Source organism: Harpia harpyja, chromosome 18, assembly GCF_026419915.1.
Source record: "Harpia harpyja isolate bHarHar1 chromosome 18, bHarHar1 primary haplotype, whole genome shotgun sequence".
In the NCBI taxonomy this organism is placed as follows: Eukaryota; Metazoa; Chordata; class Aves; order Accipitriformes; family Accipitridae; genus Harpia; species Harpia harpyja.
Window position 1 is genome coordinate 16,907,702 of NC_068957.1, and position 23,933 is coordinate 16,931,634.

A 23,933-nucleotide genomic window follows, 5' to 3' on the forward strand; every position below is an offset into this window, starting at 1 on the left:
CTCTGCACAGTCTGACCTCTCCTCCTGGTCTACTTCACAAAGGCAGAGCTGTCGGCCCTCCACAAGGCTTTCCTGAGCCTGAAAAATCTAGAAAATCTGTTCCCTGGAAAATTCAGGCCACTTAACTAGCACATACTGGGCATCTGCTACTGTGTCAAGAGGAAACTGCAACAAGAACATTATTTAACAGCCAGTTACATGGGAAACACGCTGAGCTGTAGAAGATCATACCCTACTCCTTTGGCATTTCTTTTGCATTCTCAACACTGTGTTCCCCATCCCACTGCCCGCTGCTGAAGCAGGAGAAGTGCTTGTTTGTGCCAGTGGGTAGGATTTGAACCCCAGCTACCCATAGACCTGGTCCTGCACATCTCATAGCCCCAGCTGTGCGGAGAAGGGTCGGCACAGAGAGCCTGAGCATGCTGCAGACACTGTGCCACAAACAGACACTTCTCATGGGGAAGTGTCACCCACCAGGTGACACTGGACTACAGCGCAGCTCAGAGCTGAGCCAAGCTGGCTGGCTGCACAGGGGACATCTCCCCAGGACGCTGCAAACATTAGGCAAGTTCTGCAAGGGGCATGGTACTACCCTACACAGCATGAGAGCACTCCTTTCGTTTCACAAATAAATGCTATAAAATGTAAACATATTAATCTCTTCATTCAAAGTATCTGCACTGCCACTGGCTACAATTCAAAAGTTTCAAGGGCATAAAGAACATGACTTATTTTCCCTCCGATAAAAATATTTTTGTCTCTCACTGTCAGCAAACCAGCAATGCAAATGAACATTTGAAAGTTACTGTATAACTAAGACTCATTGCATATAATCAGATTAAAAAGAACAAAACCGAATGCAAATAGGAAGCTTGAGCTTCTTGGTAAAAGGGAACAGAAGTCAAAATATGAAGAAGCCACAAACAGTAATAAAATGGGTAAATCCATGTTAGACTAGATCCAGCCCCAGTCTGAACCTGTGCATACGTAATTCCACCAGTTCTGTTACTCGTTATGTTCATAAAAATAAATCCAAATCTTTTCAAGCAACAGTTGAAGTTCAAGGGAAAACTTTTAAGCTTGTAAAATTTACCAGATTCCTTCTAGGACCTCAAACAGGTTAATTACTCCAATCAAAACATAAAATACAATGTCAAGAGCTCTCAAAAGCAATCAGTTACCCATATTGTCTCAGGGTTTTTACCACCCTATTTAAAACACCTTTTACAAGCCACACTTTTGGGAAAAAGAAAAAAAAAGTGGACGTTCCTTTCCCAAGAACCACGGTGAAGCAACCCCAAACAGAGATGCTCACCTCTCCCTCCTGTGAGCCCCCCATCCTCCCGCTCCAACTCAGACTCCAGGTATTTGGTAAATTTTGAAAGTCACCCCTGGAGCTCCAATAGTGACAAGCAACCAAGAGCCATTTACTGCCTGCAAAGTTGTTCTGCAAAGATAGGCACTAGCAAAAAGGCTCAGCTGTAAATCAGACAGGCCTAGCAGAGCCATTATGTTTGCATGTCCCTTGCAGAAAGCGTTTTCCCGACGCCCTTTTTTCTGGGAGCGCTGCTCTCCAAATATTTTGGCTGTTCCTCATCTACAGGACAGCGTTAGAGTGCATCTGTGACTCTGTCTCCAGGAAACACACATAAAGCTGATTCATTATCTTAAAATGCTGCTTTCATTTCTGCTCATTAAAAGCACATTTCAGATCCCTGCACCGAATGCGCAGCCGATGTGCTCTGGACACAAATTAAAGCACTGGGTTTCAGTTCTCTACTTTTCTCATTTCAGTTTCATTTGCTGCCCACAACGTGCATTCTCCATTTCAAGGACAGCTATATCGGACCTGAGCTACCATCGGAAAATGCTCTGGATAAAATCCTCTCTCCCTGCAACGCCTGGCACTCCAGGCAATTGCACCTGATGTCAGACTCAGCCTAGATTTCAGGAGCTACATCCCGCACCAGCAGCATCCTCCCTGCAGAAACAGAGCAATAAACAGTTGTTCTGCACATCCCACACCCCAGCACGCCGAGCCATTCAGAAGAGAAGGAAAAGCAAGTGAGCTTAGGTAATGCACGCGTTAGACAGTCCTCACCTTTAGGGAGTCAAAGCAGGCAATAACTCGACCATTTTCCACATGGCAACTCCGTGACGGATGGGCGAACTTGCACTCTGCATCAGACCGAGAACAAGTACCTCTCTGAAACTCTCGACACACTTCTAACGTCAGCCATTTTGTATCACGAACCAGGGAAACGTTTACAGCCATATTAAAAAACAAAAACTAAAATGCAAGCAATCGCACCCTTCTTCAGGGCAATATTTACTGCTGATCTTTTTTTTTCTTCTTTTTTTTTTTAAAAAAAGGGTAAAAAAGTGAATTCAAGTTAAACGTGAAGAAATAACTAACTTGTTGCTTTGGTAAAACTCCTATTCATCAGCACTTAGGTTTTCATTTAAGTCAAATCGTGTTTGTTTAAACAAGAATTAAACATAAAGCCAATCATAAAATAGAAATCTTATCAGAACAACTGAAAATCAAATTAGAGGCCAGCTCCTAAAAGTGCAATTGTAGAAGTTAAAATATAAGTGTTATATTTTGTGCCACTGCCGAAGTTACTTGCAAATAACTGGCAGACTTTCAAAAGAATTCTGTGCTCTCCAGTTAATGGTTTCAATTATTCTTGCAAAAAGCATATGCTGCTGGCAGCACTTCAGTTTGTGGAATGGTCTCGGTCCTTGGGGAGAAAACTTCGGGTTTGGTTTTTTTTTTTTCCTTCTATTTCTTGCTTCTAAAAATTACGGTTCGCGAGCATCAAAACGAGCAAAAGGACGTCTGAATTTTTTTTTCCTCTTTCTTTCTTTTCTTTTAAATATTTGCTACATACTCGGGGGAAGAAAAAAAAAATGGCTGAGCAAACTGCGTGTAAATGGGGAGCAAAAAAAAGGGGGGGGGCAAGGCTGGAGGAGTTGCCGTCAGGGCACGAACCGCAAGCAACGCCGAATTAAAAAGAGAGGGGGGCGAGGGGCAGAGAGAGGCAGCCCTAGACAGAAATCCAAGCAGCGGTGGCTTCAGGAAAGGCACTTTTCAGCAACCTGCAGGAAAAAGAGAAATAGAATCAGCCACGAGCCGACGGTCACCCCCGCTCAGGCGGGCGGGAGGCTGCCCGGCCCCCGGCGGTGCGGCGCGGCCCCGGCAGCCATTGTCGGTACCAGGGGCATTTCCCGCACCAAGCTGCGCATGGGAGGAGGAAGCGTCCAATGGCGTTTATCCTTGCAGCAGCAGGCCAGGGCAGCCGACCAATAAAAGAGACCGTTTCATAGCGGCCCAGGCTGGTAGACGCTGGGTTTTGTGCCCGCCGCACGGAAAAGAGCCTCAGCCCCACGGCCCGGCTTGCGGGGCGGCCCGAGGCCCCGCGCGGCGCCCGGCAACGCCCGGGCGGGGCCGGGCCGGGCCGAGCCGAGCCGACCCTCCACCCAGCCTCGGTGCGGCGCCGCGCCGCGCCTGGCCGGCGGTGCCCCGGCCACCCCGGCAAGGCGTCCCGCAGGGCCAGCAGCGCGGGGTGGGCTGCATCGACCAAGCAGCCCTCCCAGACTGGGAAAGGATATTTTGCTCTTTAGTCCTTTTCAGTATTTTTTTTTTCCTTCATTAACCGCGCCCCCCCCCCCCCCCCCCTTTCTGTAGGAAACGTTCAGGCAGGAAGAACAGCCGGTGGCTTTCTTGTATACAAAGCAGAAGGAGCTGCTACAGCTCAGCCCCATAACCACTTCGCATTTTTAAGGTGTTCTATTTAAGCCATCACTAGCTGCAGAGCTGTTCAGCAGCAGCCTAGCATAGCACAGGAAGACAAACGACTGGTTCACAGTCACTCCTCTATGGATTCAGAGTCTACAAAACTAAAAGCAAACCCGAAAGGGAAACCTAAGCCACACACACACAGGGAAAAAATTAACTCATTGCTCACAGCTGTAGTTTTCCACCAGACTAAAGGCAACTCGAATTACTCCGACTCCAGCAACTCGTGTTATACAACAAGCAACTTTCAATGCATTCCTATTCAAGGCTTCCTTGGCATCCACTAAAATGTTAAGCCGTCCCCAGAGTTTCCCATTCTAATATTAGCTGTACCAATGCTGCCTGATAGGATTGGGCTGTTTCCAAGTTCCCAAAATCCAGCCCTTTATCTTCCTGCAATACGGCCGCCCAGTTTTGCAAACACTTGACAGGCGCGGGATGTTGCTCGTGTGACTGCTATTAAGACTTCAAGCTTTCGCAGGAGAAGAGCCTTCAACTACAAGAAAAGGAAGCTTAAATTCCTCTTTTATTATTGGTGTGTTATTGCAATTACACTGATCAGTAACTGAAACCTACTGGAGCTGGAACAGTCAAACAATGCTACCAAGGAAGAAGAGTGGGAAGAGGCTGTCAGCAGCAGCAGGGGGTGGGGCACAGGGGCTGCTTGATTCACAGAATGAATTATTTCACATTAAAAAAAAAAACATTTGTTAGACCTACATTGCAAGTATTTTCTAGACTAAGTAGAGTCAAGTTCATAACAAAAACTGCCCAGATCCTTGCAATCCACCTTGCAGCATCAGCACAAAGGTTAGTCTGACCCATGCTTCTGGAAGGACCTCTGCATTTTTGCACATCAGGTGGGGACCAGAGACTGCAAACATCAGATTTGCTAAGCATGTTTTAAACTTCAAAAGGAAGGGGAAAAAAAAAAAGCACATCTACCCACGCTTATGTCTTCTGGGTTTCGTAAGGATCAGAGATGCTCTAAATCAATTCCAATTTTGCAAACGAGGCAAATTTATACAGGAATCCCATTCACTGATGTGCGGGTTCCCTGTTCAAATGAGCTCAGCAAGCAGGAAAAGATGTGCAGAAACCTTCGGCAGGGATCTAGGGCCTGGCTGGGTGCAGCTTTTAAAAACGAGCTAGAACAGGTCAGATATGGGTGGGGATTAGAAAGAATGCTCTCTCAGAAGCTGCTCTGAGCAGACTGAAATACAACCATCTTGTGGATTAAGTACCTATTCCACAGCTTCAGACTCCCAGGGAAGTTGAGGGTCTGTTAATGCTGGGGCCTGAATATGGCAGGTCTGAACTTAACACACAGTTACACCAGGATGTACACAGTGTAGTAACATCTGCCACTTCCCAGCCCTTCTACCTTGAGAAATTCCAAAGAATGTAGCAAACCAAATGTTCATCTTGCTCTCACCCATGTAGCTCAGGAGCACACACGTGATACACAGACACACAGGTACATGCCTGCACTAAGCTGCTCAGTCCTCAAGATGAAGGGAATCATGTTAATGGAATATAAGTCAAATGAATCCTACAAAACATTAAACTACAAATATCAAGACATTCAGATACATGTAACATGGTTGACATTTTTGCTTTTACAACTCTTCAGGGGAGAAAAAACCAAACAGTAAACTCTGAAGAAATACTTGCCAATGTCCTGCTGATGGGAACTGAGACCCCCTGCCCCACACCCTGCAGAAGGGCACACTCATCCCTTCAACGCGCAAGAGTGAGACACAAGGAATATTCTGTGCTACGGGCACAACCCACCTTCCTGCAGAAGGACAGACTATCATCTCAGACCCTGGGACTAGGGCTCCTGTACTGGGGGGAGCCAAATAAATAAATAAATAAATTTTTAATATTGGGGGCCTCAATTCTGCAGCCTGCGTGCCAACCAGCAGAGCACAGCAGCAGCACACACTGCCCCCATCATTTGTTTGCTGTGCACTCAGGAGAGCACTTAAGCACACGCTTAACTTTAAGCATGCCAACAATCTTACTGGCAAGAAGAAAACCTGAAGCATGTACTTAAGTACTTTGCTGAATCAGGGCCCAAATAAATGAATCTGCTTCACAGGTTTATCAGGGCTGGGAGGCCAGCAAGCACAGGCAGCAGTCATCGCATTTTGGCTTACGTTATCGCAGCCCAGAGGAGCACGAGTTATGCTTTTCTGCAAGTCAACAAATACAGTTCTGTCAGTGTTTGGGTTGCTGCAAATTCCCTCTCCATGTGGCCACAGGGAGCTGAAAACACGTGCATGCAGGGCTGACATCACACTGAGTGCTGTATACTGTTGCAGCGAGGCTCCCGTGCACACCACCAAAGGATAACACACATCAGACAGGAACCTGCCACTGACACTATAAAGCTTCAGTTCTCCGTGTTTCAACTCCTGGCAGCAAATAACTGTAACCATTCTCACTATGATGCATCCTTACAATTCCCTTGTATTACCCTTTTTTTTTGGGGGGGGGGGGGGCTGGTATTTAATTCACTTTGTTCTCCCACTTATTTCAAATGGGAGGAATAAAAGCATCCACGCCAAAAACAACATACAACAAGGATAAAAAGCAGTTCCAGAAAACACAGGCTTCATTAGCGTGCAGGAAATACAACAAAGGCTAGGTGCTGCCTTTTGAACCCTTCCCAGCAAGCCAGATCGTCTGGCAGAGCTCATCTCCTCCACTACCAGATGGGCCAATGTCGTTTCAACAGCAGCAGCATCAAAGCTGGCGAAAGCAGCAGAGCAGAGAGAGAAGCCTGTGGCCTTTATCCCTCTAAGAAAACTATAACATCCCTGAAGCCCCTGCTCCAGGGCCACTTGCTGGGCCAGGTTCTAATTGCCTGAGATGCAGGAGGATGGGGCTTGCTCCAGATGTCAGACCCAGCCTTGCAGCTACTGAAGTGAAGGGGAACAAGGGCAGTCTGAGGAGCAAAGGTCACACCGGGGCTTGCCTCTGGCAGGAGCGAGATGCCCTCGCTGCTTGAGGTAACATGAGGACAAGCGTATTCACTTGACACTTGAATTCCTCCTGCTTTCCACGAAACCAATCCCCTTCCACTGATACCCCCCATGGATGTCAACTCACGAGGATGCTTCCTGACAGCCGAGTTCAGAGATGGTAATTTATGTGACAGGGTGGATTCAAGCAGCTCCCTAGTGTAAATGATGCTATTTAAAAGAGTTGGGGGTTTTTTTTGGAGAAGAAAAAAATTACTCAGAACTAGCAAGGTGGGTTCCTTATTTATTGTTCCTCAAGGATTTCTGGGTCACGACTGCTCAGATGAGAAGCAAAAGTGCTGTTGTCCTAACTGACAGTCCTGGTGAGCGAGAACAGCAGCTATTCCCCTTCACCTGAAGTGGAACAGGGACAGTGTGGACAGCGAGGGGACACTGGAGCTTTCCCAAAGCCAAGTTCCAGCTGTGCCCTTTCTTTAGCATACGCAATGCTGTCCATGCTCCTCTCCTCAACACGAACCACCAGCACATGACAGAGGAACCGAGGACCCACTCTCCTGAGTCCGAGCTCAGCCCTATACTGCCAGGCTGCAGCATGCTTTACCTAGTTTTGCAAGTTATGGTCAGTGAAAGCTCAGACCCAGCCAACGTGGATGGATGGACACCCTGGAGGCACAGCAACAGAGAAACTGTGCTCTTAAGCTTGCAAACTTCAGACCTCAAATCTTTCGACAATTCCACTACAACTTACATCCCACCCCTGAACTATTAATGTTCTCTGAGTGTCTAGATATTGTTGGAGCCAAAAAAATACTTTTTTTTAATGGCCTTTCCTCAAAGCACTAAATTCAGCTGGTAGCACAAATGACACTCTCACTCATCAGTCCTTGCACCTCTGAGACTATTCCGTAACCTCAGCTTTTCATTGCACCTTAATGGGTATGGAAAAGCTTGCTGCACCCACCACCCTCTCCTCGATAAGCCAGAATGGGGAACTCCTCACTCAAACAGCAGAGAGATGTTTCCACTATCAAACAATCGTCCAAATAAATGCTGTGTTCCTGGAAACACTGCATGACAAAGAGAAATGGGAACAATGAAAATAGCACATTGAACTGTTCTGTTCTGAAAGTGAAACAAAAGTTTTTAAGAGAATACCACCACCCATCCAACAGCATTTTCACATTCCCATGGAAAACCAAGTCTGAGCATCTTCCCCTGTCCTTTCTTTCTCCTCCACTTTCACAGCAGTAATAAAGAAGAATACATGAAGCTACATCCTTTACTATTCAAAGGAACCAAAAAGGTGTAGTCAAGGGCAAGATTTTACTGGGGAGTGCTATACTGGTACATTTATTGGCAGTGATGCATGAGATAAGATAACCCATACTTGCGGGGAGCTTTCAGAGTTGGTGAGGAGGGGAAAAAAAAATAAAAATAAAAAAAAATCTTCATCTAGGACCCATCGAGCCAGGAACACAACGACATTAGTTCAGTTAGCTGACATTAGAGAAGCTCATTTTGTGCCTCAGAAAAGCCCATGGCAAGTTAGGTGGTGCCATGATAGGATCACAGGGCAGCTCTGTTTTGCTTGGTTCTAGTTCAAAAGTGCTCTAAAACAGCAAAAGAAACCACAAAAATAACACCCATAAGGTCAAGGCCTAGATCCTCCATTGCTGAAGTCCCGATTAGCAAGGCTTTTACCCTATATCACATAAAACCCAGCAGCGCTCAGACTCCTATAGACTCAAATTCCTCTGCTGTTGCAACACCGACAGTTTGCACGCAGCGGGGCTGCCTCCGACGTGGGCCAGCCCCCACCCCCCACGCTCATACAGGCTGTGCACTTGGGACAGGAGCCATCTCTGTAAATGGCAGCTTCTCCATAGCTTCTTGTCACCTGTGCACTTAATGGGCTGCAATATCAAGCCCAAAGAAGGTCAATTTATTTTCTGCTGCCTGCAAGAGGTATTTTTGCTTTCAAATTAGAAAATAATATTCTATTTTTTGCTCTGGCCCTCATACTCTAAAGCAAACACTTTGGGGATGCGGTAGACACTTTGAATATTTCCTTTGTGAACATTCTGTACCTGGACACTTTGTCCCTCGGGGAACAGTTTACTTAATTTAAGGTAGACCTTTACAGCTAGAAGAAAATAAACCTTCTTTTGTTGTTCTACCAGTTACTCAGAAAAGGAGCAGGTTTCCTCTACCACGGCCATGCATGAAAAGTTTCTGTTCAAGGTCTAATCGCAGATGTTGGGGGCCGTGAATCACCAGGGATCACACCGTCTGCCAAAGAGTCAACCCAGCCCCGAGTGCCGTCTGTTCAGAAGAGGATGGCAAAACCCAGAAGCCACACGTGCAAATAGAACAACCCCCCAATACTGCTGCAATGGAAAAGCCTCGCTGGCAGGACACAAGCCCACTACAGAAGTGGCTGCATGCACAAGGCAGACGTTTGGGCATGCAAATACCACACACTTCTGTGCTGAAGGAGCCACTACTACTCGTCCTTCTTCCCCCACACTTGCTCATGCCACTGGCTTAGAGTGACTTCGCAGAGTGTGGGTTACTGGTCGTGACCTCTATGGGAAGAGCAGCACAAGAAAAATCCTCCTGCTTCTCAGTGGGGAAGGCTGCACATACTGCATCCTACCTCTTAGGAAGCTTGCCAAGCTTGCTAAAGCTCCTGGATTTATGGCACTCCAGAAGATAGCTGTGGTGCTCTGCAGGGACAGCAGTGCTGCCATCCTCGGGAAAATGGATCGTCCATCACTCGTCTCTGGGCTCTCCCCACTGCTCTTAACTGCCCTGGCATGACCTAGGCACCTTTCTTACCTGGAGAGGTGGCAGCTGAGGAACCAAGGGGAAAAAAAAAAAAAAAAGAAAAAAAGATAAAAACGATAAAATAAAGCACTGTGAGGGAAGGAAGCCCTTCACTGCAGAGAAAAGAAAAAAGTACAAATAAACTTGGGGAACTTTATCCTCCCTTGCATACATACAATTCTCCACATTTACACCCTGCAGCAAACAATCACAGGAAAAATAAATGCTAAGTTTAAGGAAATATTTGGAAAAAACCCAAATCCCTTTGTTTCTGAAATCTACCATTCTTCACTGTGGACTGCGGTGCTCCTATTCCCTCAGCCACCTAAAATCTTCACAATCTGTTTTCCTCCTTCATCAATTTCCACCACCTCTTGTCCATCAAAGTTCAAAGAACTCCTCTCCCCTTCTCTCCTGTAGGATTAGCTCTTCTCCAAAACGCTTCCACAGGCAAAGGGTGGGGAGCTATTTGCCACTATCTGCTGGGGATTTCTAAGCCAAAAATGCATTACAAAAACATTGCAATTTAAGGAGCTTTTTTGTTTATTTGTTTGTCTTTGAACAAAGTCACAGAAGCTGCTGTGCTGGACCCACACACGTGCCTCAGCAGAACAAATACCTTTCCATAGGGTGTTCCAGGGCAGCATGCGGTGCAGTGCTTCAAAGGGAACTTCCCTCTGTTTCGCTGAATAGATTTGTTGTTAGAATAACCACACGTGAGCATTTTTGTTCTTTTGGGCTTTTGAATTCCTGCCATCAGCTTATTTGGGACCAGTTAGAGGACAAGACCCCTTTCCTACTCCAGCTCTCTGCTAGAAGCGATGGTGATGCTCTGTGATCCCACATCTGCAGGATATGGGCATTCCTGGGGGATGCTCTGCTGATCAGGCAGCCAAGCGGGAGTTTTGCTTGACCCAGGCTCCAGCACAGCGCCCATCATTCCCCAGCCACAGATACATGGAGAAGGATGCTCCTTTCTATTGGAACCCACCTGGCAAATCCTTCTAGCCTCCAATGGGAGGCAGCTTCCCAGCGCCAAGGGCCAGGGAGCCACGTTAAAGCAGGGTAGCTAACCCGAAAGAAGCATTTCCTCTGTGTTGCAAAAGCAGCTACTGCACTGCTGTGAAGCAGTGCTAAAATCCCCTCCAGTGCCAGCACCGCTTGGGAGGGGTTAGGACCACAATTACACCAGCTGCAAACACAAAAGAAAAAAAAAAAAAAAGCTGGCAGGAATCTCTGGAGGTCAGCTAATCCAAACCCCGTCTCAAAGCACAGCCAGCTTCAGAGGTGGATGCTTCCATCTCCAAGCACAAAGCGAGCTGTCTCACACAAAGAGAGCTCAATTGAGTCAAACAAATTTACAGAGGAGACAGGAAAGGCCAAGGCTCATTAAGGCTTGTTCCCCACCACGTAATCGTAAGAAATAGGATCAAGCAGATGTATCCCACAATCTATCTGATTATCCTACTCAGTGTTCAAGAAACCCCCAAGGTCCTTGCCAATCAGATAAGTGTCTGTGTGTGTTTGGGCAGGCCGATGGGGACAGCTGAGGGGAGGGAATGCCTTTGCCCAACTGGCCTATGTGGGATTCTGCTGGCAGGAATGACCTACGGGCCTCTACTAAGCTCCAAGCATGGCCATAGCCCTCAAGCCAGGCAATATACTCCATTAAGCAGAAGAAATACTGAAATAGGAGCCCAGCTCAGCCATTCACCATGCTGCAGAGGAGGCCTGGGGCTTTTGGGAGGCATCAGACTTGCTGCATACGCAACGGAGACCTGCCCAGGTCTGGTGCTTCACAGGTGCCTCTGCCCATGCGCATGTACTTGTGCCTGGAAAATTCCCATTCTAGACTTCTCAATCACAGAGCCTGCTGCTCGAGGAGACAGATTTTCTCTAACAGAAAGGCATTTTCCATTCGGGTCCCATACTGCATCTCCTCAAAGCACATATGTGCTCCTACACACACACTGTAGTTTCATGCATTCATGTGTTAGTTGTCCTACCTGGTCACCACAGGCCTGCAGAAAGAGGAGACAGCATTTGGACAGTGGTTTGAATTCTTTCTCAGCTGGAAGAATTCACAGAAAACAAAAATAGTTTTTCTTTTAACATTCTTTGTACTGAGCACTTGGATAAGCCATAAGTAACTTGGCAGCAAACCAGTTTGGTACAAACACAGAACACAAGAACACAATGCAGTCATCACAAAGCCACCGCTCTGGGCCAGACAGTAATTTTCCCCTTCGCACAGGGCAGGCCTCCAAAGTCTTTATGCTGCTACATTCAAGTCCATCTGAATTACACGATGTGTTAAAAATGAGGACTTACGCACAATAACGAAAACACCTATCATTTATGGGCTACGCGGAAGGGCATACCATGCATAAGGGTACTCAAGAAACATTTGTGAAACAACTCAGGACTCGGGAAAGGGGAACCCTTGACTTATTTCTCAACTCAGATCTCTAACAGCATCCTCAGGTTGCAAATCAAATACATGATGACAGAAGGAGACTGAAAAAGCATCCAATGTATTTAGGATAATTTCTTTCAGGATTAAAAGAAGTTAGAACATGCAGAAATCAGGAAATAGTGACAACTGAGACTGTATTTTCTACTTCCATATGCCAGTGAAAATCCAGAGCAGCCTAGTCCCAAAGCCCAAAGGCATTATCGTCACGCAGGTAGTCACTGCAGGTCACTTCTTAGACAGGAAAGATGCTCTAGTCTGTAAGTGCCAGACTGGGACCCTGGAAACGGGGGCTCAAACCCTGCTGCAGCCATGGGCGCCACAAGTAACTACTACGGTAAAGGCTCTGTAAGTACTAGATGAATAGATCTGTCTCGGACCCCACAGCCATTACAGTATGATATAGGAAACAGGAAGGGGAGCTGAAAGCACGCACACACACACACATACATCTGCCCTATTAATCCAGCAGGCTGCAACAGGATGAAAGGCATGTCCAACAACTCCAATCTTGCTTGCGCAGCAATAAGCACCCTCCCAGCGTGGAAAGGAAGCACTGCTGTAGTACATGCAGGGGAGCAGCTGAGCCAAGAGGCACCTGGAAGGCATAAGGGCTGGTTTTGGCAGCGTACTTTGGCATGAAGTGCCACCCCCTCAGCTAGTGGCCAGGGGTTGTCTGCCTTGTGCGCCTGTGGGACACAGAGGGGTCGGGGATGCATGCGGAGAGGAGCCAACACAGCTAAGTCCTGAAAAAGGCAAGAGGAAGTCAAAGTCGCCCTTGAGGCACTTCCCAAGCCATTCAGAGTTAGTGTGTTGGCCTCTCCTGCCTTCCACACACCCCAAAATCTGTTATTCATTGCTCTTCATCTCACTGCCAGGTGGATGAATCAAGTTTTCAGGGACTGAACATCCTCTCTTTTCCCTGAGATGCCTGAGTCATGGACACCAACTGAAGTCCTCAGATCTTCGATTCTCTCCTTACCTTCCTGCATCTGCAACACAACAGCCTCCAACTTCTCTCCCCTGTGGAAGTCTTAGTGAACTGAATTACTTCCAATTTCCCACTTAAGGACCATGGCATGCTTTTCTTCCAGAAAGCATCTGACTCAGCATGAAACTACTGAATCAAAACCAAGAGCCTGAGAAGGTGGACTCCAGCTAGCTAGGGCAGATGTACAGATGAACAGTGCCTTCCATGTGCCCCATCCTTCCTGCCACCATGCTGCAGCCCCCAGCCACTCATGGTCACCAACATGCAAACACACAAGCACGCACCCCTGCCTGGTTGGGTGTCTGTCCAGGCTGACTTTTAAAGCAGCAAGCAAAAAAACCAGAGGGATATATTCCCTCAGACCTTGAGTGTGCACTCTGAACCACCATACATCAATACACTTATTTCCCCCCACCCAAGGGAAGGAGCTTGGGTGATGGCAGAGGGGATAGATGGCAGCTGGAGTCTTTGTTTTAATTGGCTGCTGTTAAGAGCATTAGAAGGATGTTTGAAGGAGAATGATTACGGGCAGAGTGCAGAGGAGGTAATCAAAGGTGTCTGACGAACTGAATTTATGATGTGGCTTAGCAATCCATCACCTGGCTATCATTCCTATGTACATGCACATACATAAGCCTCAAAATATATTTAACTCGGGGGGTCTGGAAAAAAGCGGCTGTTCTTGCAACCCCAGCTAACAGCACTTTGCTCCTTATAACATTACAGAAGCAATTTATTTCAAATTGGGGAGGGAAATCAGTTCAGATATAAAGGATAAATTGTTTTAAATTCTTCTAAGTGTGAAGACAACTTTGTTTACTAAATGTGTATGAGGGAACGCATGCATACAGCACAAACTTAGCAGTGGAAATTTGGCTCCCTGCAATTCCCTGTGATGTAGATGCATTTTTTCCAGAGGAAGTCCAATGATCTTGTTTGTTTTCACCGCTAATAGAGGACTTCAATGAAATTTTCTATTGGGAAAGTCTAATGAGGTCAGAATAACAGAACAGAGTAACTAGGAAGGAATGTCCTTGCATTTTATTTTTAGAATAAGGATAAAGGTGGGGCCTTGCAATAGGCAGGGGATGGGCCTGTTTTGGCACACATGGCCAGGCTGGAACTCTTGGTCCTGTGAGCTTGAGGGGCTTTTGAGCTTATTTTTGCAACAGCGAATCCCTTGCCAAAATCAGCAACAAGAGAGTGGAAGGGTCCGGCTGGGAGAAGAGCAGAGCAACGCCTGGGGGCACACGGACAGCCGGGGCAGCAGCAGCCTCAGGGACTGGTTGCAGCTGAGCAGCTCTTAGCCTGTTTCCCTTTCTTTCCTGGGAAGAGTGCCTTCAGCGGCTCTGCTGAACTGGAGATCTCTCTAATTCTGCACATTAAAGGGAATCCAAGTTACAACAGGGTAAGCATTGTGGAGGGAATCAAGAGCAAGAAAAGCCTGATGCAGCAGCGCATGGGGGCACACAGCACTGCAAAGGGAGCAGCCAGCAGTACGACAGGGAACAGGATTTACTCTGTTGTTAAGGCTGGGTGTCAAAACCCAGCAAGACTGCCTCGGGGAGAGAAGAGATGGGCCAGAGTAAGGCTGTGAAAATGAAAAGGAACAAAGCTAAATAAAAGAACCCTGACGGAGCGGGAAGTGGCTTGACTGGGATAAACAGGTAAGGAGGAAAAAGAGTGCATTCAAGAGCAAGCAGGCCATGGTCTGTTTCCTGGCACCAGCTAATCTGATTGGCACAGAGATACAAGAAACAGAGGCTTAAATAGCTCATGGGAGCAGATCTTCAGCTGGGGAGAGCCATCATCACTCAGCAATTAACTCCCTCACAGGCTCTGCCCCTAAACCCAAAGCACAGAGCTGACCCTGCCGAGCATAGCCAACGCAGAACAAAGGAGAATAAGATGAAGCATCTCTGTAAGGGTTAACAGACAGCAAAGAACAAGCTGTTCCACGCATTCAGGTCAGAAAAACAGGACTGGGACTTGACACAGGCACCATGCACACATTGGTCTGCCAGGATCACCAGAGCCTAAAGTGCAGGAGCAGCCAACTCTGCCCACTAGGAATGAGACTGCAAGGAGCTTCACCTTAAAATCTGCAAGGACAGAGTTAACCCAGCAGCGTATCTGGTGGGGATATAGTTTAGGGAGCATCGAGGCATCCAAGAAGACTGGACACTAGCATTTCTGCTCCGCGCCTTGATATTATCTCTAGGAAAGGAGTAAGGGAAGGCTAAGTAAGAGGAAAGTGTGCAGGACTAGGTGTAAAGCACCCTTTCACCTTTCCTGTGCTGCCCAGAGCTGCAGGTCTCCTGCTTGTGCTGAAGATGTAGGTGGAAACAACCCAGCAGACTGGAACCAGAACCACAGGAATGGTTCAGGGAGGACAAGAAAATGCTCCTTCACAGGCAGTCATGGGAGGCTGGACTTGCCCTCCAGCGTGCAAGTCCTCAAACAGCCTTTCAGAGTGTACATTGGCTGTGAGTCCTTCCTCTGCTCCCATCCGCAGGCAGGTGCGAGCAGAGAGGGCAAGCCTGACAAGCAGCAGGAGAATGGAGGAATGACCCTCCTTCCAGCTGGAGCCCAGCTGGAGACAAGGAGCCAGCAGCACCCACAGATGCCCAAGAGTAACAGCAAGGCAGACATACACAATCTCCCACCCTGACGCTTTCCAGCCTCCCACTATTTCTAACTCTGAGGACTTCCTGAGCCTGCTGTAGTTTTCCTGCTCACTAATCCCCAACGAATTCCTCACTTAGTACTTGCCCAATCTCTTCAACACTTGCGCAAGCTTCATGTGGCCACAACACCTTTTGGCAAGGACCTCCACAGCTCTACCATGCCTCACGTGAAGGAGGAAGATCTCCTTTGGCGGCCTTGGCCACAATCACGCCCCTGTCTCCCTGCCTTCCCCCTGGTCAGTCTTATGATATGCTGCAGAATGAGCATCAGTCTCTTCCCAGACACATCTTTTGAGGGACTTCTAGTATCAGCAATGAAGTTAAAATCTACATATGGCAGTTTACAAAGCTTGTTTTAGATAAAGGGGAGGGTCAGGGTGACACAGAGCAATCGCGGGATGAAATGCCGCAATTTCCAACCCTTTCTGGGAGCTCGACGCAGAAAGTCTCATTTGCAACCCCAGACTTGGGAGAAAGCTTGCAATTAAAAAAATTAACGGTGACCCCGAATACAAGGGCTACAATTTAACTAACCCGCATTCAGGCTTTGTTAATAAAGAAGCTCTTCTGTAAGCTACAGCACAAAGGCACTTTTCCAAAGATCAGATTACCTCTGCCCAGCTATGCCACGGTGGAAATTTTAGAGACCTTTATATAAAAGCTCCAAGAGAGTGCTCCTCTGCAGACACCTCCCTGCTCGCTCTTCACCCTCCACTCTGCAAGGAACAAGGTAAGCTCGAGCCTGGCTCAATCCATGGGCAAGGTAGGGCTTGCAATTAAGCAATAATGATCACAATCACAAGGCATTTTTAAGGGACTGATGACCAACTGGGTGGGGTTACATTACAATCCATTAACTTAATCAGCATTTAAACCTCAGGAACTACACAGCAGAGGCTGCCACCGGGATTATAAAACAAAATGAGAACATACTCTTAAAACATGTGTCTTTCAAGGCTCTGGAGAGCCTTACAGCTACATCTTCACAGCTAATCACATCACAGGTACAGGACAAGGTTAGCAAATAAGTGCCCAGAGCTAATGAGCCAGTTTATTCGTCTCAGCTAGCAGAGAAGTGTTTTTTACCCTCCATCCCATGGTAATGCTACCTTGACAGGTGCAGTGCCTGCAGTAAATACTATGTCTGTCCCATATTCTGAATTATCCCTTTAGGGATGACAGCAAAGATACATATTCGGGGAATGGATGCTTCCTACAGCCTCCTGCACAGCTCGCAGCATCAGAAAATTAAGCTGGCTGGAAGAGCAAAACCTGATGCTGCCCCTAAAGCGGAACTTGTTTGGTATCATTACTCATAGGCCAGTTAAAGTAGGGAGCTGCTACTCTGGAGCTTTTTCTGCTTATTTCTTTATGGATTATAGGGCAACAGAAAAACACAAACTTCAAAGAAATGTCCTGGAAATGCCACATGCCCTAGGACACCCCATATATCCCACTGGCAGTAGTGCTGAGCCTAACTTTACCTCTCTCCTTAATTGCTACTCTACCTCTTAACAAAACATCAATTGCATGCCTTTGCTCTTATTGACTAGCTGGGATATCACTGAAACATGGTGGCAGTCAGTAATTAGTATTTTTAACTCTTGGGAAGTCTTTTGTATGGCAGTACTTCTGCTGGGGTTGGTTTTAACATCCTGTCCTCACTGCTCTGGAAGGCTGACTCGCCAACAAGAGGACCCTGAGTGTAGATGTCTGTACACATGGATGGACCAAGGTCTTAGAAGTGCTACCAGGCTACAAGAGAGCTATGAGGTCCAAATGGTCTCGTCTTCATCCAGGCAGATGTTCAGCACTGCAGCATGGATTTTTCCATTTTCACATCATTCTCCTCTTTTTGGGGTTTTAGTTGCTAGTTCAGTACATCCCCAAAGCTCCGCACCATTTCTGCCCGGCCGGAGGCTTTGCCTGCAGACAGGAGGGCTCTTTTTGCCTGGATCTTTTTTTTTCAACATCATCTAAATATCACTCCCTTAACACCTGATTTAATATTTCAACCCCTTTAATTACACACAGTGGAGATTTTATTGGAAATCTGATTATTGTTTGAACATCTGAGCATTTCATCCCAGCCTTGGAATTGATCTATCGACTGCTTTTAAATCTCCCATTTTAATTTAACATTTAACACTTTATACCCACATTAATTACATTTCCCATGATCAATATCAACAAACACCGTCTCTGGCCCTCTCCTGATAGAGAGACCTCGGAGACCTTGCTCGGCCAAAACTCTCAAGATACCTTTGCTCTTGAACATGGATGTTTATGGGACTGATCTCTCCCGTGGGAGAGGAAGAGAAAGAAAAACCCATGAAAAACAGTGGTACTGAGTAAGTAGCAAGGTTTAGTAAGCAACACCACCAGCAGAGATGCGCAGGCGCAGACCTGGCCCCGGTGGTGCCACAGGGACTGGCCTGGCCCCAGGTCATGGGGAGCGGAGACTCCAGCCAGCTTGCCATCCATCTGTCCCAGCTCCATCTTGGCTGGAAGGGGACCGGGCTCTGATGCGGGGAGCCACGATGTATAGGCTCCATCGTAACTCCTGCCCACGCTGAGCAGCGGGTGAGCTGGGCTTGGCCTGTCCAAGAGCTGCATGCAAGCACTGGGGCACAGGAAATGCTGATGGGTCTATCAGGGAAAGCAAAGCCTTACCAGCTCAGTATCTCCCGGCATTTAACCAGCCTGCAGGTTTAGGTCCCTCTGCTTGCCTCACCGCAGCACAACATGGAGAGCAAAGCACTTCTCTGACCCCTGAGTCTAGCAGATCTCTTATTAGCAGACACAAACTGCACAGACTAATTAAGGAAGACATCCATCACACTGCCTTTATAACCAGCCACTGCCAGCTCCCAAAGGTGGCTGCTGTAAGGCACCGGAGCAGTCCAGCTTCACCAGGACAGTTCCTTCTCCAGGCCATGGGAAGCAGAACTATAAGTGCTTGAGGAGGCTCTGCTGCTCCTCTTCCCTTGTCTGCAATGCATTTGTGTTTCTGTGTTGCAACTGGAGATGGAAGAAGATAGCGTCCCCAGTGCCACAGAAAACAGGAATATTTGTCCCTGAATAATTTCTCTAGCATATTAAGTACAAGTCATTCTTATGCAAAGGCTGCCCTGTACAGCTGCCAAGGTCAGTAAGACCTTGCTTTATTTGCTGCATAAGGGCTGGCTGCGCAAGTTTTACCTTGTACATATTTTTTCCATGCGTTCTCTTGTCTTAGATTTCCCTGCTGCTAGCACCTATGCATCTTGCTGTCTGTTCAGTAGGTCATGCTACCTTCTCTGGCTGTTGATAATGACTACCCAATATCCAATGCTCCAGAACAGTCAAAATTCCAGCAAACCAACTCTTACGGTATGTTTAATTCAAAAGACACCAAGGACAATATTGAATAACAATTTTCAAGGAAAACATGCTCCACAGCTTTTGCTAACAACATCAATATGTTTCTATTTTCAGGGGGTCTTGACCCGCTATCCACTCACACAGCCATCACTGTTCACATTCTAGTATCTACATACAGATGATTTTTTGTGCAAGGATTGCATTCAACCAAATGGCACTGCCTGCACACACAAGCTCTGGATTACAATACCAGCGAGTGTAAATTTCAGGAAGCAGCCAAGTACTGAACAGCCTGGATCTAAATAGATGACAGGGTCTGAAAATACGGCCCCATGCTTTTCAAACTGCAGACACATTCTTACAGACTACAGCCAATGGTTATACCTAGAATAAGGACTGTCCCTCTCCCCAGTTTACTAAATCCTATGACATTGCAAGGGCAACAGTCAAATTTACATATTTGCACAACGAAGAAAAATAGTATTTTGAAACTGTACAACATCATGATACTGCAAAGGACTCAAATGTCAAGAAACTTTGATGCAAGCAGTCCCTTTGCAGAAGAACAGAGTTAAGTGACCTACCTGAGGTCAGTAGCCAGGTAGGAAAACTTCACAACAGTCTGGCCTGCTCAGGAAGCATGCTGCCTTGCCCCAGCCTCTAAAACCAAACCAATGGGGAGATGGCAAGCAAAAATGTCCAACACCTCCCTTGATCTGCCAGGAGCAGTGCAGCAGAGTCCCCCAGTGACAGCAGTTCTTTCTTGCTGGTTTATTTTAAACTGCACCTCACCACACCTGATCCACCACAGCAGCATTTGGTGCCAAGCTCTTGCTTATCAGCGTCTGATGCAAACAAGCTTCCAGCCAGCGAGATCTGGTCCGGTGGGAACAGCAAGCCAGCACTCAAGACAAGGGCTCACACATTGTTCTTCCAGCCCAGAAATCAAGCTGTTTCAGCAGTCTCATTTTGCCCCTCTGACGTTGCTTGAACCTCATTCACAAGTTACAGTTAATAACATTAATGTCACACCACCCCAAGTATTTGCCCTGAGGGCTACAAGCTCCTCAGGGTAGAAACCCTCTCTCCCTTTATTCTGCAGCAGACTCTGACCTTGGTAGGACCCCACAGCCATTGCCGTAACACAAACCATCATTCAAAGCTTAAAACACATACTGGTGCCAGAAGTCTCTCAACTGGAGACAGGCAGCATTACAATGGGGCTGCCAGAGGGGTTAAGAAGCACTGCTGAAAAGGGATGCAAACAAGGACTTCAGGCTCTGAGCAAGCACACTCTGCCATACATGCAGCTCAAAAGGTTAGCATCACTTGTGAGCAAGAACTGTCTGGCTGAACGTACTGCCTTTGTTAACTGAGAACGGCTACATGATGGAGTGGGCTAATTAACTGCATTTTACTTTTGGGGACCCAGGCTTAAATCCTGGCTCTTGTCACAGCTGAAAATGAATTTAGGGACTACAATGAGAGCCGAGATAATTTATTTTCTACAAAATCATCAAATAATTGCCAGTCTCCTGACAGAGAGGCCCAGAACTCTATGCAAGGGCACTAGTGCTTATACTGTTATTTCCCCAAGTATAAAAGTTATTAATGGATTGATGTGAGCGGTTATCACACCTATCAGTGCAGCAGCTTAGCTGGAATGAGCACCCGAATGAAGAACCTCACCATGCAACACGGTGTGTGCTTCATGATGCAGTGCTGTGCAGACTGCATGTCCTACAAGGAGGGAAGACGTGCCTGGCAGGATTTAAATTTAAATTTTCATACGGATTCATATATCCCTTAAATTTAGAGGGGCCAGCTGCAGTCCAAGGGAGCTGAGGGTTATTTCCCCGCTTCCTCATGGCTGAAGGCTGCCCAGCAGAGCCGGCAGGGAAGCGAGTACTTTCCCCATAAAGTAATTCTCTATTTTTATCATGCTAAGAAAGTTTTTCATTTAGAAACTAAAAACCCTGCTTCAGGGAGAAGCCAAGCACCCTTTTCCTTTCAGATTTTTACCACAGAAGTTTTCATCTAATCAAATAAGCCATTTTTCCACTGAAAGGAATCATCGTGGAAAAACCAGAACAGAGACCAGCCCCTGAAGGTCTCCAAGCAAGAAGTACAGCTAAATTGCATTCCTGGCTCTGGTGATAGCATGCTCCTTCATACTACTGTTTGCAGTGTCACCTCATCCCTCTGTGCCTCAGGTCACCCATCCCAAATGATAGGGATCCTTGGTGTCAAAGCACAAAGGAGAGCAACATGCTCAATGTGTAAGTTAAGCAGCAGCTAGTGATCATGAACTACAGTTTTGGACACAGTATGCTGCTCTGCTAAAGCACAGGGGTTATTGCTTCTGAAGTGCCATCATCTTCCTCTTTCCTCCTCTCTCAGCAAGGAGAGAGTCTCCAGCATCCTCAGCTGCCAGCACAACTGAAGGTGGGCAGGAAGACACAACAGAGGTCAAAAGGAGCACAGAGATGTTTTCTGAAGCAGCCTCTGACACATCATGCTCAGCAATACACCTTTCATCTGTACCAAGCAAGAGACCCAGACACTTAACCCTGTAACACAACAAAGTGAGGGGTGGGTGTTGTCTTCATGGCAGGGTTTTACAGCAAGCCAAAGGCTTGTGTGGAAGGCTTCCCTTGAACAGCAGAAGAGGAAAGCTTAAGTCAGACTTCTATCCAAAAAGTCAGACTCGGGGGGAAGGGATCTGTCAGAAGACATCCATGAACTGGGGAAGAAGGGAGCAGCAGCCACAGTGCCCTGGGGGCTGACGAAAAACCTGGGGACCAGGTTCTACCTGCTCCCAAGCACAGTGAGATTCCCAAGGCCAAACCAAATTCTGCAAGTAAGGGCCACGCATCTCCCCCTGCTGTTATCTTTAAATCCTCTTTACTCTACAGAGCTATTCTCCACCCTCCTTCCCTTTTAATCAGGCCTGACCTACAGATGTCAGCCTCATTTCGGCTAAGTCAACACAACTGCCACATCTAGGATGCTGTTACAGGAAAAACCTTACTTACACTCTTGGCTGGATTCCAGAATCTACTTCTTGGTCTAGACCTGACCTCGTTCCTCTTCTGCAAGCTTAATCCTTTACCTTAAGGGCACAGCAAACACACAGGGACTCCAATGTGGGCCTGTCTACGCTCAGTCTCCCCTTCAGCCTGCAGAGCCAAGAGACTCTTTTGATCATGCTGCACAAACACTAACGATTATTGATGTGAGGCTCCCTCAGAACTGCATGTTCTTCAAAAACACACATACGTTCAAGAGCCAAAAAGCAAATGTGAAACACGCGCTTTATGTTCTGCAGGCTAAACTCCTTCCCTAGAGCTCATCCAACAGGACACGAACCTTCAATCAACAGTCCCCAAAGTTTCCTCAGATGCAGCCCTGGCCTCACACCAAAACCATAGCCACGTTGATACATCCAGCTGCATCTAAAGGTTAGAATAGAATAGAATAGTTTGGGTTGGTAGGGACCTTAAGAATCATCTAGTTCCAAGCCCCCTACCATGGGCAGGGACACCTTCCACTAAATCAGGTTGCTCAAAGCCCCATCCAACCTGGCCTTGAGCACTTATTCATCCTTCAGCAGAAACACAAGACATCAATACAGGACACTAATTGAAGACAAAGGACTTCAACCAGCTACCACATCACTGTCCAACAATACCTTACCAGGCAGAGCCCAGTTGCTGTAACAGTATGGTCAAAGTAAGAGCTAGCTTATGGCTATTCCAGTATATGTCACACTTGGCCTGTTCCTTGCTGTCCCCACCCCGCGTGGCCAACATGCAGGAGTCACAGGCTGGAGGTGGATGGACAACAGCTTGTCCTGTCTTGCCCAAACACATCATATAAACAGGGTACCAGGACTGAGCGGGATCTGGCTCATGCACTCCACCTCGTGACTCAAAAACCTCGACCTTGGTCACGTATCAATAGCAGCAGTGGAAATATCAACCCATGAATGAGATATTAGCAACTAATCTGTTATCAGCTTATTCCAAGAGGCAGCTAGCTGTGGATTCAACCTTCAGGCAGCAACACAGGTGTTTACTGGCTCTCAAAGACATTTGCACGGTGTTTTCTTTAAGTGTTTGTGGGGGATGTTCAAAATCCCAATTATCTGTATCTGATACGATGCTGAACCAATAATACTCTCCTGGTTCACAGGAGCTGTAAAAACAAAACCCCACTGAGGCTAGGAGGAGCCTCTGGATCAAATTCTCTCAGCTCCAAAACAGTCCTTGAACATGTGCTGCAAGAAATCCTCCATACAGATGCACCTTTCATATCACGGGAGACAGAGGGCAGGGAGAGGAAAAGAGATTAAAAACAAGATAAAAGCCAGATCCTCAGGTAACAGAAAAATCGGAGATGCTCCCTCGGTTTACAATACCATGGATTTGAGCCAAAGATGCTTTTAAAGTCCTTTTATGAAATATTTTAATCTGTCTTTCTATCTGCTATGAGTACAAGCTAGGCAGTGCCTTTCAGAGAAATTATTTATTCAGTTTTACAGTGACTAACCTGAATTTCCAGACTGCTTCAAAAGAAAAACTGAAGCATTTCTTTACAAAAGGCAAGGAGCATTAGGGTTCTTCCCCCCTTGTTTTTCCTTTTCTTTTTTCCTCCACCCCTCAGCTGAAACATCTCTACCTCTCATCTAATAAACAAACTATGTATCTTTCCACCAAAAAAATGCTCTTCCCTTCACCTCCATGCCAAAAATGTGCTGACATTTTTTTCAGGGTTTTTTGCTGAAGCCACCCAAAGTAGA

At 46.9% G+C, this 23,933-nt stretch overlaps 1 protein-coding gene across 16 annotated transcripts in view; it reads right to left on the minus strand.

Annotated features, from left to right (window-relative positions):
- The window catches only part of MBNL3 (muscleblind like splicing regulator 3), a 97,672-nt gene that overhangs the window by 60,654 nt on the left and 13,085 nt on the right, over positions 1 to 23,933 (minus strand). For 9 of the 16 annotated variants that reach the window (XR_008239201.1, XR_008239202.1, XM_052813997.1 and 6 more), the window contains exon 2: positions 2,102 to 3,102. The exons of 4 other annotated variants lie outside the window; for them this stretch is intronic. Coding sequence is in view for 8 of the 12 variants with exons in the window: in XM_052813997.1 (XP_052669957.1) it covers positions 2,102 to 2,275 (174 nt within the window). In the remaining 4 variants the exon portion in view is untranslated. Of the gene's footprint in view, positions 1 to 2,101; positions 3,103 to 3,237; positions 3,402 to 23,933 lie in introns of those variants that run through there. 3 more of the 16 variants (XM_052814000.1, XM_052814006.1, XM_052814009.1) reach the window with 3 other exon arrangements.